General features: G+C 37.5%; 1 protein-coding gene across 1 annotated transcript in view; it reads left to right on the top strand.

Annotated features, from left to right (window-relative positions):
* The window catches only part of SLC9C1 (solute carrier family 9 member C1), a 137,972-nt gene that overhangs the window by 35,223 nt on the left and 88,634 nt on the right, over positions 1-14,115 (top strand). Inside the window, 2 exon segments of the mRNA XM_016941634.2 lie at positions 7,467-7,548; positions 11,538-11,704. Coding sequence (XP_016797123.1) covers positions 7,467-7,548; positions 11,538-11,704 — 249 coding nt within the window.

The following is a 14,115-nucleotide window of genomic DNA, read 5'->3' as shown; positions in this document are numbered from 1 at the left end:
AATCTCTGACTTTGCTGAAGTTGCAGCCACTTTTGCTGGGAACCCCAAGTATCTGAAGCACCTAGGGCTCCACGTGTGCTTGGATGGCTGCTCTGCTAAGACTCCATGTTAGACTGAAGGCCCTGATGGAGTCGGTTCATGAGGGGATTTCCTGACCTGAAGGTTGCAAAGATCCATGGGAAAAGAATGGGTGCCCGGAATCAGTCACTCACACACCACTTCCCTGTGTAGGGGAGGCTCCCCTGACTCTGTGTCACTCCTAGGTGGGTGGTCATCCTGCCTTGATTTTCCTTGTTCTCTATAGGTCAAGTTTTTTGCTTTATGAATCCCAATGTGTGTACCTGGATGTTTCAGCTGAAAATGCTGTGTTTACTCACCCCTTCTATTTCTCTCCATGATAGAGGTGCATACTAGCTGCTTCTAGCCAGCCATCTTGGTCAGTTTCCCAATCTTGTTCTTTTTATGACTGCATAGTATTCCATGGTGTATCTGTACCACATTTTCTTTATCCAGTCTACAATTGATGGGCATTTTGCTTGATTTCATGTATTTACTCTTGTGAATAGTGCTGTGATGAACATACACATGCATATGTCTTTATGGTAGAACAATTTATATTCTCTTACATATATACCCAATAATGGGATTGCTGGGTCAAATGGTAGTTCCAAGTTCTTTGAGAAGTCACCAAACTGCTTTCCACTGTGGCTGCCTTAATTTACATTTCCACCAGCAGTATATAACTGTCCCTTTTTCTCTGCAAACTTGCCAGCACCTGTTATTTCTTGACTTTTTAGTAATAACGAGTCTGACTGGTGTGAGGTGGCATCTCATTGTGGTTTTGACTTGCACTTCTCTGGTGATAGCGATTTTCACATGTTTCGCGTGTGTGTTGGCCATCTATATGTCTACATTCTTCTTTTTTGAGTTGTGAAAAACCATAGAGACAACAGGTGCTGGAGAGGATGTGGAGAAATAGGAACACTTTTACACTATTGGTGGGACTGTAAACTAGTTCAACCATTGTGGAAGTCAGTGTGGCGATTCCTCAGGGATCTAGAACTAGAAATACCATTTGACCCAGCCATCCCATTACTGGGTATATACCCAAAGGATTATAAAACATGCTGCTATAAAGACACATGCACACGTATGTTTACTGTGGCACTATTCACAATAGCAAAGACTTGGAACCAACCCAAATGTCCAACAATGATAGACTGGATTAAGAAAATGTGGCACATATACACCATGGAATACTATGCAGCCATAAAAATGATGAGTTCACATCCTTTGTAGGGACATGGATGAAGCTGGAAACCATCATTCTCAGCAAACTATCGCAAGGACAAAAAACCAAACACCGCATGTTCTCACTCATAGGTGGGAATTGAACAATGAGAACACATGGACACAGGAAGGGGAACATCACACACTGGGGACTGTTGTGCAGTGAGGGGAAGGGGAGGGATAGCATTAGCAGATATACCTAATGCTAAATGACGAGTTAATGGGTGCAGCACACCAACATGTCACATGTATACATATGTAACTAACCTGCACATTGTGCACATGTACCCTAAAACTTAAAGTATAATTTAAAAAAAAACACAGAAAACATCGATGAAACCAGAAGTTGGTTATTTGAAACAATAAATAAGATTGATAGGTTGCTAGCTAGACTAATAAAGAATAAAACAGACTGTCCAAATAAACACAATCAGAAATGACTTAGAGGACATTACCACCAACCCCACAGAAATATAAGAATCCCTCAGAAAATGTTGTGAACACCTCTGCACACAAACTAGAAAACCTACAAGAAATAGATAAATTATTGGAAACAACAAACTCCCAAGATTAAACCAGGAATAAATTGAAACCCTGAACAGACCAATAACGAGTTCCAAAATTGATTCTGCATCTAATAACCTACCAACCAGAAAAAGCCCAAACAAATTCATAGGTGAATTGTACTTTAAAGAGCTGGTACCACTTCTACTAAAACTATTTCAAAAAATTTAGAATAGACTCCTCTCTAACTTATACTATGAGGCCAGCATCATCCTAATACCAAAACCTGGCAGAGATAGCAGAGACACAACAGAAAAATAAAACTTCGGGCCAATATCCTTGAAGAATATAGATGCAAAAATCCTCAACAAAATACTGACATACCCAATCCAGCAACAAATCAAAAAGCTAATCTACCCATGATCTAGTAGGCTTTATCCTTTGGATGCCAGGTAGATTCAATACATACAAATAAGTAAATGTGATTCATCACATAAACAAAACTAAAAACTAGAATCATGTGATTACTTCAATAGATGCAGAAAAGGCTTTTGATAAAATCCAACATTACTTCATGTTCAAAACCCTTAAAAATCTAGACATTGAAGGAAGATACCTCAAAATAAGAAGAGCCCTCTATGACAAGCCCACAACCAACATCATACAGAATCAGCAAAAGCTGGAAGCATTCCCCTTGAGAGCTGGAACAAAACAAGGATGACCATTTTCACCATTCCTGTTCAACACAGTTCTGAGAGTCCTAGCCAGAGCAATCAGGCAAGAGAAAGAAATAAAAGGCACCCAAATAAGAAGAGATTAAGTAAAACTATCTTTGTGTGCAGAAGATATGATTTTATACTTAGAAAACTTTTTGTGAAATAGAGTTTGAAGAAAACTACTTTAATCTGATAGAGGGGATTTATTTACAAAGAAAAACTTAAAAACTTAATGATAAGTGACACTTAATGGTTGAATACTGAATACTTTCCCCTAAGTTTCAAATAAGGGCAAATATATCTGCTTTCTTCATTTTTGTGGAACATTATGCTCAATGTCCTACCTCAGGCAATAGGGAGAAAAAAGGCACACGAACTGGTAGATACTAAATAACCAGTAGAACTAATAAGTGAATTTAGCAAAATCATGAAATTCATGTTCAGTATACAAAACTAAATTATATTTTTATATACTAGCAACTAACAGAAAAATGAAATAAAGAACATAATAATAGCATCAAAAACATGTCATAGTAACAAAAATAATGAAATACATATGTATCAGTTATCATTATCTATGGCTATGTAAAAAAATTGTCCCAAAATTCAGTGGCTTGAAACAAGAAACATTTATTATCTCAGTTTCTGTGAGTCAAGAATATGAGTATAAATTAACTGAGTGCCTCTGATTGTTTCTCTCATAAACTTGCATTTAAGCATAAATTGGGAGTGCAGCCATCAAAAGGCTCAACTGGGGCTAGAGAATCTGCTTCTAAGCTGATTGTGTGGTTTTGTTGACAAGATTCAGTTGTTTGAAGGCAGTGAACTAAGGGCTTTAGTTTCTTGTTGACTCTTGGCCAGAAGCCTCTTTGTCATTTGGACCTCTCCATAGGTCAGCTTGCAATATGGTAGCTGGCTTCTCTCAGAATGAATAAGCAAGAGAGCTAGAGAGAGCAAACCCTCAAGACAGAAGCCACGGTCTTTTTATAACCTAATTTTGAAAGTCACTTCCCATTACTTCTTCATATTCTATTTATTAGAAGTGAGTCAATACGTCTAGTCCATATTTAAGATGACTAAGTGTCTAATATCAACAGTATATTTCAGCGTGTGAGATACACACACACACACACTCAGAGTAAACTGAGTACCACTTTACATTTTCTCTTCCAGAGTGAGATGTATGCAGTATGTGGCCATTTTTGCTAACATACTCATTCTTGACAAAATTCTGATATTATAAAATGTATATGGTTAATATTTGGGCTTGTGACCTGACTTCTAAGAGCTGCTTCTATCACAGAGTTAGGCATTCAATTAACAAAGTAGGAATTTGAGCACAACCTTGTCCACAAGACATTTTAAATATCCACTTAGCCTGGTGTAGTTAGTAGGTGGATGGACGCCACTTTCATAAGTTGAGCTTGAGCTCACTACTCAATTGTGCAGCTTAATATGCTGAGTAGGGACACTCCCCTATGGGTTGTCTTTATATCACCATCTTTCTAAGCCCAGAGATGTCATAAGTGACAAGAAAAATGATAAGATTGAGAAATGGGTGTCACTGCTTCATTTGGAGCACGTTATTAACTATGGTTGAAAGATCAAATAAAATAGTTTTATATTTCAACACAAATTGCTATAAGCAGTCCTTGATGTTTTTTTGATGGTATCAGCTGGAAAGCCTCAAATCTAAGAGGGCTTTCCACCCTAGATATAAAATAGATGTTGCCTATTGCTGTGCTTATAAATGAAAAAGGAAGTTGAGGACACTTTTGCAAATGCCAGAATGTAAGATTCATTCAGTGTGCTCCCTGGGCCTCTAAAGCATGCGTTGACAGGATTTGCTTATTTTCTAAAATTAGCTTCATTCAATATTTATTATTCTCCTTTTCCTCTCTGAGAATGAACTCTGTATAAAATAAGCTTCTGCCTATTTGCATTTATCCTCCAAACCCAATCTAACAGGATGTTTTCATTTTAAAAACAAGAGGGGAAAAGACCAGAGTTTTCAGGAGAAAACTGGAAGAAAATGGGGAAGAAACCTCAGAAAGCAGCTATTCTCAGCAGCTTCCTGGTTAACAACCTTGATGCTGCCTGTAGTCTCTGTCTGTATTCTTCTGCATTTAACCTTCAGATTGTAAGCCTTTTTGGCAAGCTTTTCTTCTGTTTTTTAAGCTCTTTTCCTGAAACTTTCTATGAAGGGCTATGGCGCCATTAATGCTGCTGAATATCTTTAAACTCTTAGCACAGGCAAGTGTGTAGCTTAAGGCCACTACTGGTGAGGAAACCAAGTGTCCTCTGTGCCTTTTTTCTTTCTGTGAAGTAATTTAAGGACATCTAAAAAATTAGATTTTAAAAAGTTATCATCTTGGTACAACACTGTGTGTATATACACTTGCAAGCTTAAAAAGGTGTTTTGTCTGGAACTTAGAAGCAGCTCTAAATCTAGTAGGGCAGACTTTCTAACATACCTAGTTTTATTTATTGGCTTTGCTGGAGTATGATAGGAAAATGACGACTCTTACTCAGCTCTCGTATTGCTCATAACTTACCAAGAGGCTAATACTAAACTTGGAAAATTGTTTAAGTACATTTTATCAAGCAGTCTGGGTTTTGTTTTTTTAATATAGTTTTTAATGGATATCTCAAAACTGAAGGAAACTTTAAAGGTTTTTTAATGGTGCAGGTGAAGGTGCCAGTTGCTATTTGGTATCACACTCTACAAAAGCTTAATTACTTTACTTGATGCTGGTTGCTAAGCAGCGATTGTACAGAACATAAGCCTACTGGGTGCCTTTACAAGCCAGAGGCTGATGCTGCACTCTTGATGTCATGTGAGTGATGCACATGCTCTAATTAGATGTGCACATGATGCACATGCTCTAATTGCTCACCAGGAAATAAACCTAGAAACAGAAAATGAAGAACAAAAAGATTGCTCGAAATAAAACATGATCAACATGACCATATTTTGAAACATTTCAGGAAGGTTGCTTCTTGTCAAACTTGCCTGGCAGAGTTTGTCCAAAACTTGTATTTAATAAATGAACACCTGACTTACAAAAAAAAAAAAAAAAGATGACTAAGTATCAAGAGATGGATACCTTTGAGAGCCAACTTAGAGGCTTCTTTCCAAAATATGCAAGACTTGTGCACTGAAAACAACATGGCATTGTTGAGATAAATTTTTAAAAACCTACATAAAATATATATTCCAATCATGGATTTGAAGACTTGGAATTATTAGGATGTCACTATACTCATTGCAATTCCAATCCCAGAAGATTTTAGAAAGAGATACCCAAAATCTAAACTCCATATAGAAATACAGAAGACTGAGGATAGCCCTAATAATTTTGAAAAGGAAGAACGAAATTTAAGGACTTATACTATCTGATATCAGGACTTATTATAAAAATACAGTAATTCAGTAGCATGCTGGCATAAGAATAAAAAAAGATGGAGTATAATAAAGAATTCAAAAAAGACTCACATATATGGTGAATTGGTTTTTGACACAGATTCTGAAACAGTTCAATGAGAGAAAAAATATTTTTTTCAATAAATGGTGCTTACTGGATTCACTCAGAAAAAAAAAAAAGAAAAACTCTATTTTTACCCCACACCATACCTAAAACTGATTTGAGATGGACCATAGACTTAAATATAAAATCAAAAACTGTAAAATTTTTTGAAGAAAATACAATGGTAACCCAATTTTTAAAAAAACATACAACATATTTGAACAGACACTTCTTCAAAAAGAAAGATGTGTACTAATATGCATGTTAAAAGTATTCAACATTACTACTCTAAGGAAATGCAAATTAAAATCACAGTGAGACATGTCGTATGCTATTTAATTTATATGAAGATTTTAGAATTGGCAATTCTTATCTACAGAAGTAGAAATCAAAATACTAGCTGCGTCTCATTGGTGAAGGACTGATTAGGAAGGAGCATTAGAGAAATTTTGGGGATGTGAGATATTTTGCATCTTGATAGGATTGAGAGTTATATGAGTAGATATACACTGTCAAAACTGACAAAATGGTACTTGAGTACATTTCAATGTATGTACATTATACCTCAGATTTCCTTATTACCAATGCTTGGGCTGCACCCTTGACGAATTAGATCAGAATATTCAGTGGGGACCTCCTGGGTACCAATATCTTAAAGTTTCCCTTATGATTCTAATGTGCAACTTTGGGAGCCTCTAGTGTGGTTTCATGCTCTATCCCTAATTCCATCTGTGGATATAGAACAGAAGACTAGCTAGGGTGAAACATAAATTCTGGAAGTTGGAATTCCATAAATCCCCAAAAATGTGTAGCCTCAGATTGAAAAGTGTTAGTTCATTTGTCTATCAAGACTGACTTGAGATACAAGTAGATAAAGATATCAAGTGGCACCAAAGACATTTATTACTCCTTCTTCCTGACAATGAAAGGGTACCAGTGAGGCAAAGTGTGAGGTGGAGAAAACATATCAAGGGCCTTGAGTTGTTCTCCTTTCCCAGGTGAGGAGAATTGTCTGATGCAGATATGCTGGTAATGTTGAATAGAGAATGGTGTGGCCATGCACAGCCAGGTGTGTATAGTGGATAAGGATTGATAAAGTATAAGTGTATTCTCAGCTACCAGGAAGTGCAACAGGAATTCAAAGATAAATATTCCTTCCCAATGTCTGTATAAGTATTGATTTACTTGTCAAAACTTGTGTCCTAATTTTGGTTTGGTAACAAAACATGGATGAATTACATGCAGGAAGATAGAGAATACCCAGAGTGCTTTCATCTTAGATTAATTCCTCCCCTGCCATGAGCATCTATTAACACAGTACAACCTAGCTTAATTTATATTGGAAAATAGCTTAATTTATATTGGTAAATATAGGATATATTATATGAAATTGTCATGAATACTTACTTTGTATTTTTTTCAATTCTAGATATTATTTCATGGAGTGTTAGTATGCCTAATAACCCTTGTTGTCAATAGATTTATTTTGCCAGTGGCAGTTACTATACTAGGTAAGCCCTAACAGTTACTATTCCTGTGAAGAGAAAAACATTCTAAGTATGGTAAAGAAGTGCTAATAATAAAGAAAGAATCCATATACAGCCTAGGCAACATAGTGAGACCCCCGTCTCTACAAAAAGTTTAAAAATTAGCCAGGCGTGGCAGTGCACACCTGTTGTCCTAGCTATTAGGAAGGCTGATTGGGGAGGATCGCTGGAACCCAGGAGGCTGATGCTGCAGTGAGGCAAGATCACACCACTGCACTCCACCCTGGGCAAGAGAGCAAGACCCTGTCTCAAAAAAAAAAAAAAGAATCCATATAAATGATATACATACAAGTCAGTGGTGCCTAATTTTTTTCAAATTTTATTTGACATGTGCAGGTTGGTTACATGGGTATATTGTGTGATGCTGAGGTTTGAGGTACAGATCTCATCACCAAGGTAGTGACCATAGTACCCAAAAGGTAGCTTTTCAACTCACATCCCATTTCTCTTTCCCCACTCTAGTACTCCCTGGTGTCCACTATTCCCATCTCTATGTTCATGTGTACTCAATGTTTAGTTCCCACAAAAGATATTGGATTTTCTGCTCCTGCATTAATTCACTTAGGATAGTGGCCTCTGGCTTTATCCATGTTGCAGCAAAGGGCATAATCTTGTTCTTTTTTATGGCTGCATAGTATTCAATGGTGTATCTGTACCACATTTTCTTTATCCATTCCACCACTGATGGACACTTAGGTTGATTCCATCTCTTTGCTATTGTGAATAATGCTGTGATGAACATACAAGTGAATGTATCTTTTTTGTAGAATGATATATTTTCCTTTGGCTATCTTGGGGTGGCTAGCTTGAATGGTAGTTTTGTTTATAGTTATTTGAGAAATCTCCAAACTGCTTTCCACAGTGGCTGAACTAATTTACATTCTCCTTTCTCACCAACAGTATATGTGTTCCCTTTTCCCCACAGCCTTGCCAGCATCTGTTATTTTTTGACTTTTTAATAATAACCATTCTAACTGGTGTGAGATGGTATCTCATTGTGATTTTGATTTGCATTTCTTTTATGATTAGTGATGATGAGCATTTTTTCATGTGTTTGTTGGCCACTTGTATGCCTTCTTTTGAGAAGTGTCTGTTCATGTTCTTTGCCCATTAAGATTTTTTTTTGTTTTAATTTTTGTGGATACATAGTAGTTGTATATATTTATGGGGTGCATGAGATATTTTGATACGGGTATAGAATGTGTAATAATCAATTAGGGTAAATGGAGTATCCATCACCTCAGGTGTTTATCCTTTGTGTTACAAACAATCCAATTGTACTCTTTTAGTTATTTTTAAATGCACAATTAATTATTCTTGACTATAGTCACCCTATCATGCTATCAAATGCCAGATCTTTTTCATTCTTTCTATTTTTTGAACGCATTAACCACCCAAATTTCCCCTTACCTCCCCACTACTCTTCACAGGCTCTGGTTAATCATCATTCTACTCTCTATCTCCGTAAGTTTTATTGTTTTAATTTTTAGCTCCCACAAATAAGTGAGAACATGCAAAGTTTTTCTTTCTGTGCCTGGCTTATTTCACTTAACATGACCTCCAGTTCCATCCATGCTGTTGCAAATGACAGGATCTCATTCTTTTTAATAGCTTAATGGTATACCATTGTGTATATGTATATTTTCTTTATCCATTCGTCTGTTGATGGACACTTAACCTTTGCCAATTTTTAAATGGGATTGTTTTTTGCCTGTTGCTTTAAGTTCCTTGTAGATTCTGGATATAAGACCTTTGTTAGATGTATAGTTTGCTAATCTATTCTCCCATTTTATAGGTTGTCTGTTTACTCTATTAATAGTTTCTTTTGCTTTGCAGAAACTCTCTAGTTTAATTAGGTGTTGCTTGTCAATTTTTGTTTTGTCACAATTTTTGGGGGGACTTAGTTAGCCAAAAATTATTTCTCAAGGCTGGTGTGGAAACATTTATTTCCTAGGTTTTCTTCTAGGACTTTTATAATTGAGGTCTTACATTTAAATATTTAATCCATCTTGAGTAAATTTTTGTATATAGTGAAAGGTAGAGGTCCAGTTTCATTGTTCTGCACACAGCTAGCCAGTTATCGCAGCACCATTTACTGAACAGGGAATCCATCCCCCATTGTCTGTTTTTGTCAGCTTTGTCAAACATCAGATGACTGTAAGCATGCAGCTTTTCTTTTGGGTTCTCTATTCTGTCCCATTGAGCTATGTATCTGTTTTTGTACCAATACCATGTTATTTTGGTTACTGTAGACTAGTAGTATAGTTTGAAATCAAGTAGTGTGATGCTTCTGGCTTCGTTCTGTTTGCTTAGGACTGCATTGGCTATTTGGGCTCTCTTTTGGTTCTATGTAAATTTTAGAACTGTTTTTCTCTAATCCTGTGAAAAATTACATTAGTAGTTCAATAGAAATTTTGTTGAATCTGCATATTGCTTTGGATAATGTGGCCATTTTAATGATATTGATTCTTTCAATCCATGAGCATGGAATGTTTTTCCATTTATTTGTGTCATCTCTGATTACTTTCACAGTGTTTTATAGTTCTCCTTGTAGAGATCTTTCACCTCCTTCGTTAGCTCTATTCCTAGATATTTCTCTTTTTTGTGGCTATTTTCTTCTTTTTTATTTTTAAAATGTTTGTTGGTACATAGTGGGTGTATATGTTTGTGGGGTACCCGAGATGTTTTGGTACAGGCATGCAAAGTGAAATAAGCACATCATAGGTAATAGGATATCCATCCCTTCAGGCATTTATCCTTTGAATTACAAACAATTCAATTGCTCTTTAAATTATTCTTAAAATGTAAAACTTTAAAAATGTTTAAAATTTAAAATATGACTCTTTAAATTATTCTTAAAATGTAAAGGTATTATTGACTATAGTCACCTTATTGTGTTGTCAAATAGTAAGTCTTATTTATTCTTTCTATATTTTTGTGCCCATTAACCATCCCCACCTGCCCCCATCCCCCCACCACCTTTCTCAGCCTCTGTTAACCATCATTCTACCCTCTATGTCCATGAGTTAAATTGTTTTTATTTTTAGATCCCACAAATAAGTGAGAATACGTGATGTTTGTCTTTCTGTGTGTGGCTTATTTCACTTAACGTAATGATCTTCAGAAAACACAACAGGTGCTAAATTTCTTAGGAAGCTAGAAACTGGATGTGTTCTAGAACAAAAAGATAGCTCAAGAGATTGGAATCTTAAAAGATAATGCAGATAATTTATCATATGTGCTTAACTGGCTCACAAGGTTATGGAAGCTAAGTCCCAAAGTATGCATTCCAAAGGCCTGAGAACCAAGAGCCAATGGTACAAGTTCCAGCTAAAGTCTGAAGGTAGGAGAAGACTGAAGTCCCTGCTCAAAGACCATAAGGCAGAGACAACAAATTCTCTCTTGTTCAGACTTTTGTTTTATTGAGGCCTCCAACAGATTGGATGAGGCCCACCCACATTGGGAAAGACAATGTACTTTACTCAGTCTACCAATTTAAATGTCACCCTCATCCAAAAACACTCACAGACACACCCAGAATGTTTAACTGAATATATGGGCACCCTGTGGCCCAGTTAAATTGACAAATGAAACTAACCATTATGCCTCTGTTTCTTTGTTTCCTCATATATCAAACTGGGAAAAAGGACTCACCTCAAAAGGTGGCCAAATAACCAAAAACTTAATGCATGCAAAGTGCTGAAATGCACTTTTGCAGAATATAGTAAGCACTCAATAAACATTAGCTATTACTATTACATGCCTCACCTTTTGTGAGAAGAAATATGAAAGCAGAAAATGTTTAACTCTTTAGTATTCCCATTATTAAACAGTTCATGTTGAAATTTTATTTAAAGATTAGTGACAATAAGTTAAAAACAAAAGTAAGCTTTCTAACCCATATCAAAATTGTGGTGTTTCTACTATTTATCAAATGTGTGTTTGTATCAAAGGTCTTCGTGATGCCACATCAACAAAATATAAATCGGTTTGTTGCACATTTCAACACTTTCAAGAGCTAACCAAGTCTGCAGCCTCTGCCCTTAAATTTGACAAAGATCTTGCTAATGCTGATTGGAACATGATTGAGAAAGCAATTACACTTGAAAACCCATACATGGTAAGCAAGTAATATCTTTTTTATTGCTTTAATGCAGATTTGATTATACTGAAGTATAAATCAGATCATAAATATTAATTCACAAGTTTTAATATTTGTAATTGATAGAGAAGTCATGTTAATAACTCTATTTAACAAAGTAGTAAGGGGGAGTGTTAAGGAACTTCATGATCACTGTGGGGCAAAGTAGAAGTCATAACCCCTTTGAATATATATGTTTAAAATATATGTTTTGGGGGCACGGTTCCAAGATGGCCAAATAGGAACAGCTCCAGTGTACAGCTCCCAGCATGAGTGATGCAGAAGACGGGTGATTTCTGCATTTCCAACTGAGGTACTGGGTTCATCTCACTGGGGCTTGTCAGACAGTGGGTGCAGGACAGTGGGTGAAGTGCACCCAGTGTGAGCTGAACCAGGGTGAGGCATCGCCTCAGGCAGGAAGCGCAAGGGGTCAGGGAATTCCCTTTCATAGCCAAGCAAAGCTGTGACAGATGGCACCTGGAAAATTGGGTCACTCCCACCCTAATACTGTGCTTTTCCAATGGTCTTAGCAAACGGCACACCAGGAGATTATATCCTGCACATGGCTCGGAAGGTCCCACACCCACGGAGCTAGCTCATTGCTAGCATAGCAGTCTGAGATCAAACTGCAAGGTGGCAGTGAGGCTGGGGAGGGGCGCCTACCATTGCTGAGGCTTGAGTAAGTAAACAAAGCCACCAGGAAGCTCGAACTGGGTGGAGCCCACTGCAGCTCAAGGAGGCCTGCCTGCCTCTGTAGACTCCACCTCTGGGGTAGGGCATAGCTGAAAAAAAGGCAGCAGAAACCTCTGCAGGCTTAAATGTCCCTATCTGACAGCTTTGAAGAGAGTAGTGTTTCTCCCAGCATGGAGTTTGAGATCTGAGAACAGACAGACTGCCTCCTCAAGTGGGTCCCTGACCCCCGAATAGCCTAACTGGGAGGCACCCCCCAGTAGGGGCAAATTGACACCTCACATGGCTGGGTACCCCTCTGAGAGGAAACCTCCAGAGGAACAATCAGACAGCAACATTGCCTGTTCAGCAATATTCGCTGTTCTGCAGCCTCTGCTGCTGATACCCAGGCAAACAGGGTCTGGAGTGGACCTCCAGCAAACTCCAGCAGACCTGCAGCTGAGGGTCCTGCCTGTTAGAAGGAAAAACAACAAACACAAAGGACATCCACACCAAAATCCCATCTGTACATCACCATCATCAAAGACCAAAGGTAGATAAAACCACAAAGATGGGGAAAAAACAGAATAGAAAAACTGAAAATTCTAAAAATCAGAGCACCTCTCCTCCTCCAAAGGAACGCAGCTCCTCACCAGCAACAGAAAAAAGCTGGACAGAGAATGACTTTGACGAGTTGAGAGAAGAAGGCTTCAGATGATCAAACATCTCCAAGCTAAAGGAGGAAGTTCGAACCCATCGCAGAGAAGTTAAAAACCTTGAAAAAAGATTAGACGAATGGCTAACTAGAATAACCATTGCAGAGAAGTCCTTAAAGGACCTGATGGAGCTGAAAACCATGGCACGAGAACTACGTGATGAATGCACAAGCTTCAGTAGCTGATTCAATCAACTGGAAGAAAGGGTATCAGTGATGGAAGATCAAATGAATGAAATGAAGTGAGAAGAGAAGTTTAGAGAAAACAGAATAAAAAGAAATGAACAAAGTCTCCAAGAAATATGGGACCATGTGAAAAGACCAAATCTACGTCTGATTGGTATACCTGAAAGTGACGGCGAGAATGGAACCAAGTTGGAAAACACTCTGCAGGATATTATCTAGGAGAACTTCCTCAATCTAGCAAGGCAGGCCAACATTCAAATTCAGGAAATACAGAGAACGCCACAAAGATACTCCTCGAGAAGAGCAACTCCAAGACACATAATTGTCAGATTCACCAAAGTTGAAATGAAAGAAAAAATGTTAAGGGCAGCCAGAGAGAAAAGTTGGGTTACCCACAAAGGGAAGACCATCAGACTAACAGCTGATCTCACGGCAGAAATTCTACAAGCCAGAACAGAGTGGGGGCCAATATTCAACATTCTCAGAGAAAAGAATTTTCAACCCAGAATTTGATATCCAGCCAAACTAAGCTTCATAAGCAAAGGAGAAATAAAATCCTTTACAGACAAGCAAATGCTGAGAGATTTTGTCACCACCAGGCCTGCCCTACAAGAGCTCCTGAAGGAAGCACTAAACATGGAAAGGAACAACCGGTACCAGCCACTGCAGAAACATGCCAAATTGTAAAGACCATCGATGCTAGGAAGAAACTGCATCAACTAACGAGCAAAATAACCAGCTAACATCATAATGACAGGATCAAATTCACACATAACAATAATAACCTTAAATGTAAATGGGCTAAATGCTCCAATTAAAA

This window comes from Pan troglodytes, chromosome 2 (assembly GCF_028858775.2).
Source record: "Pan troglodytes isolate AG18354 chromosome 2, NHGRI_mPanTro3-v2.0_pri, whole genome shotgun sequence".
Lineage (NCBI taxonomy): Eukaryota > Metazoa > Chordata > Mammalia > Primates > Hominidae > Pan > Pan troglodytes.
Note: the sequence above shows the minus strand (reverse complement) of the source record. Positions and strands in the feature narration are given on the sequence as shown.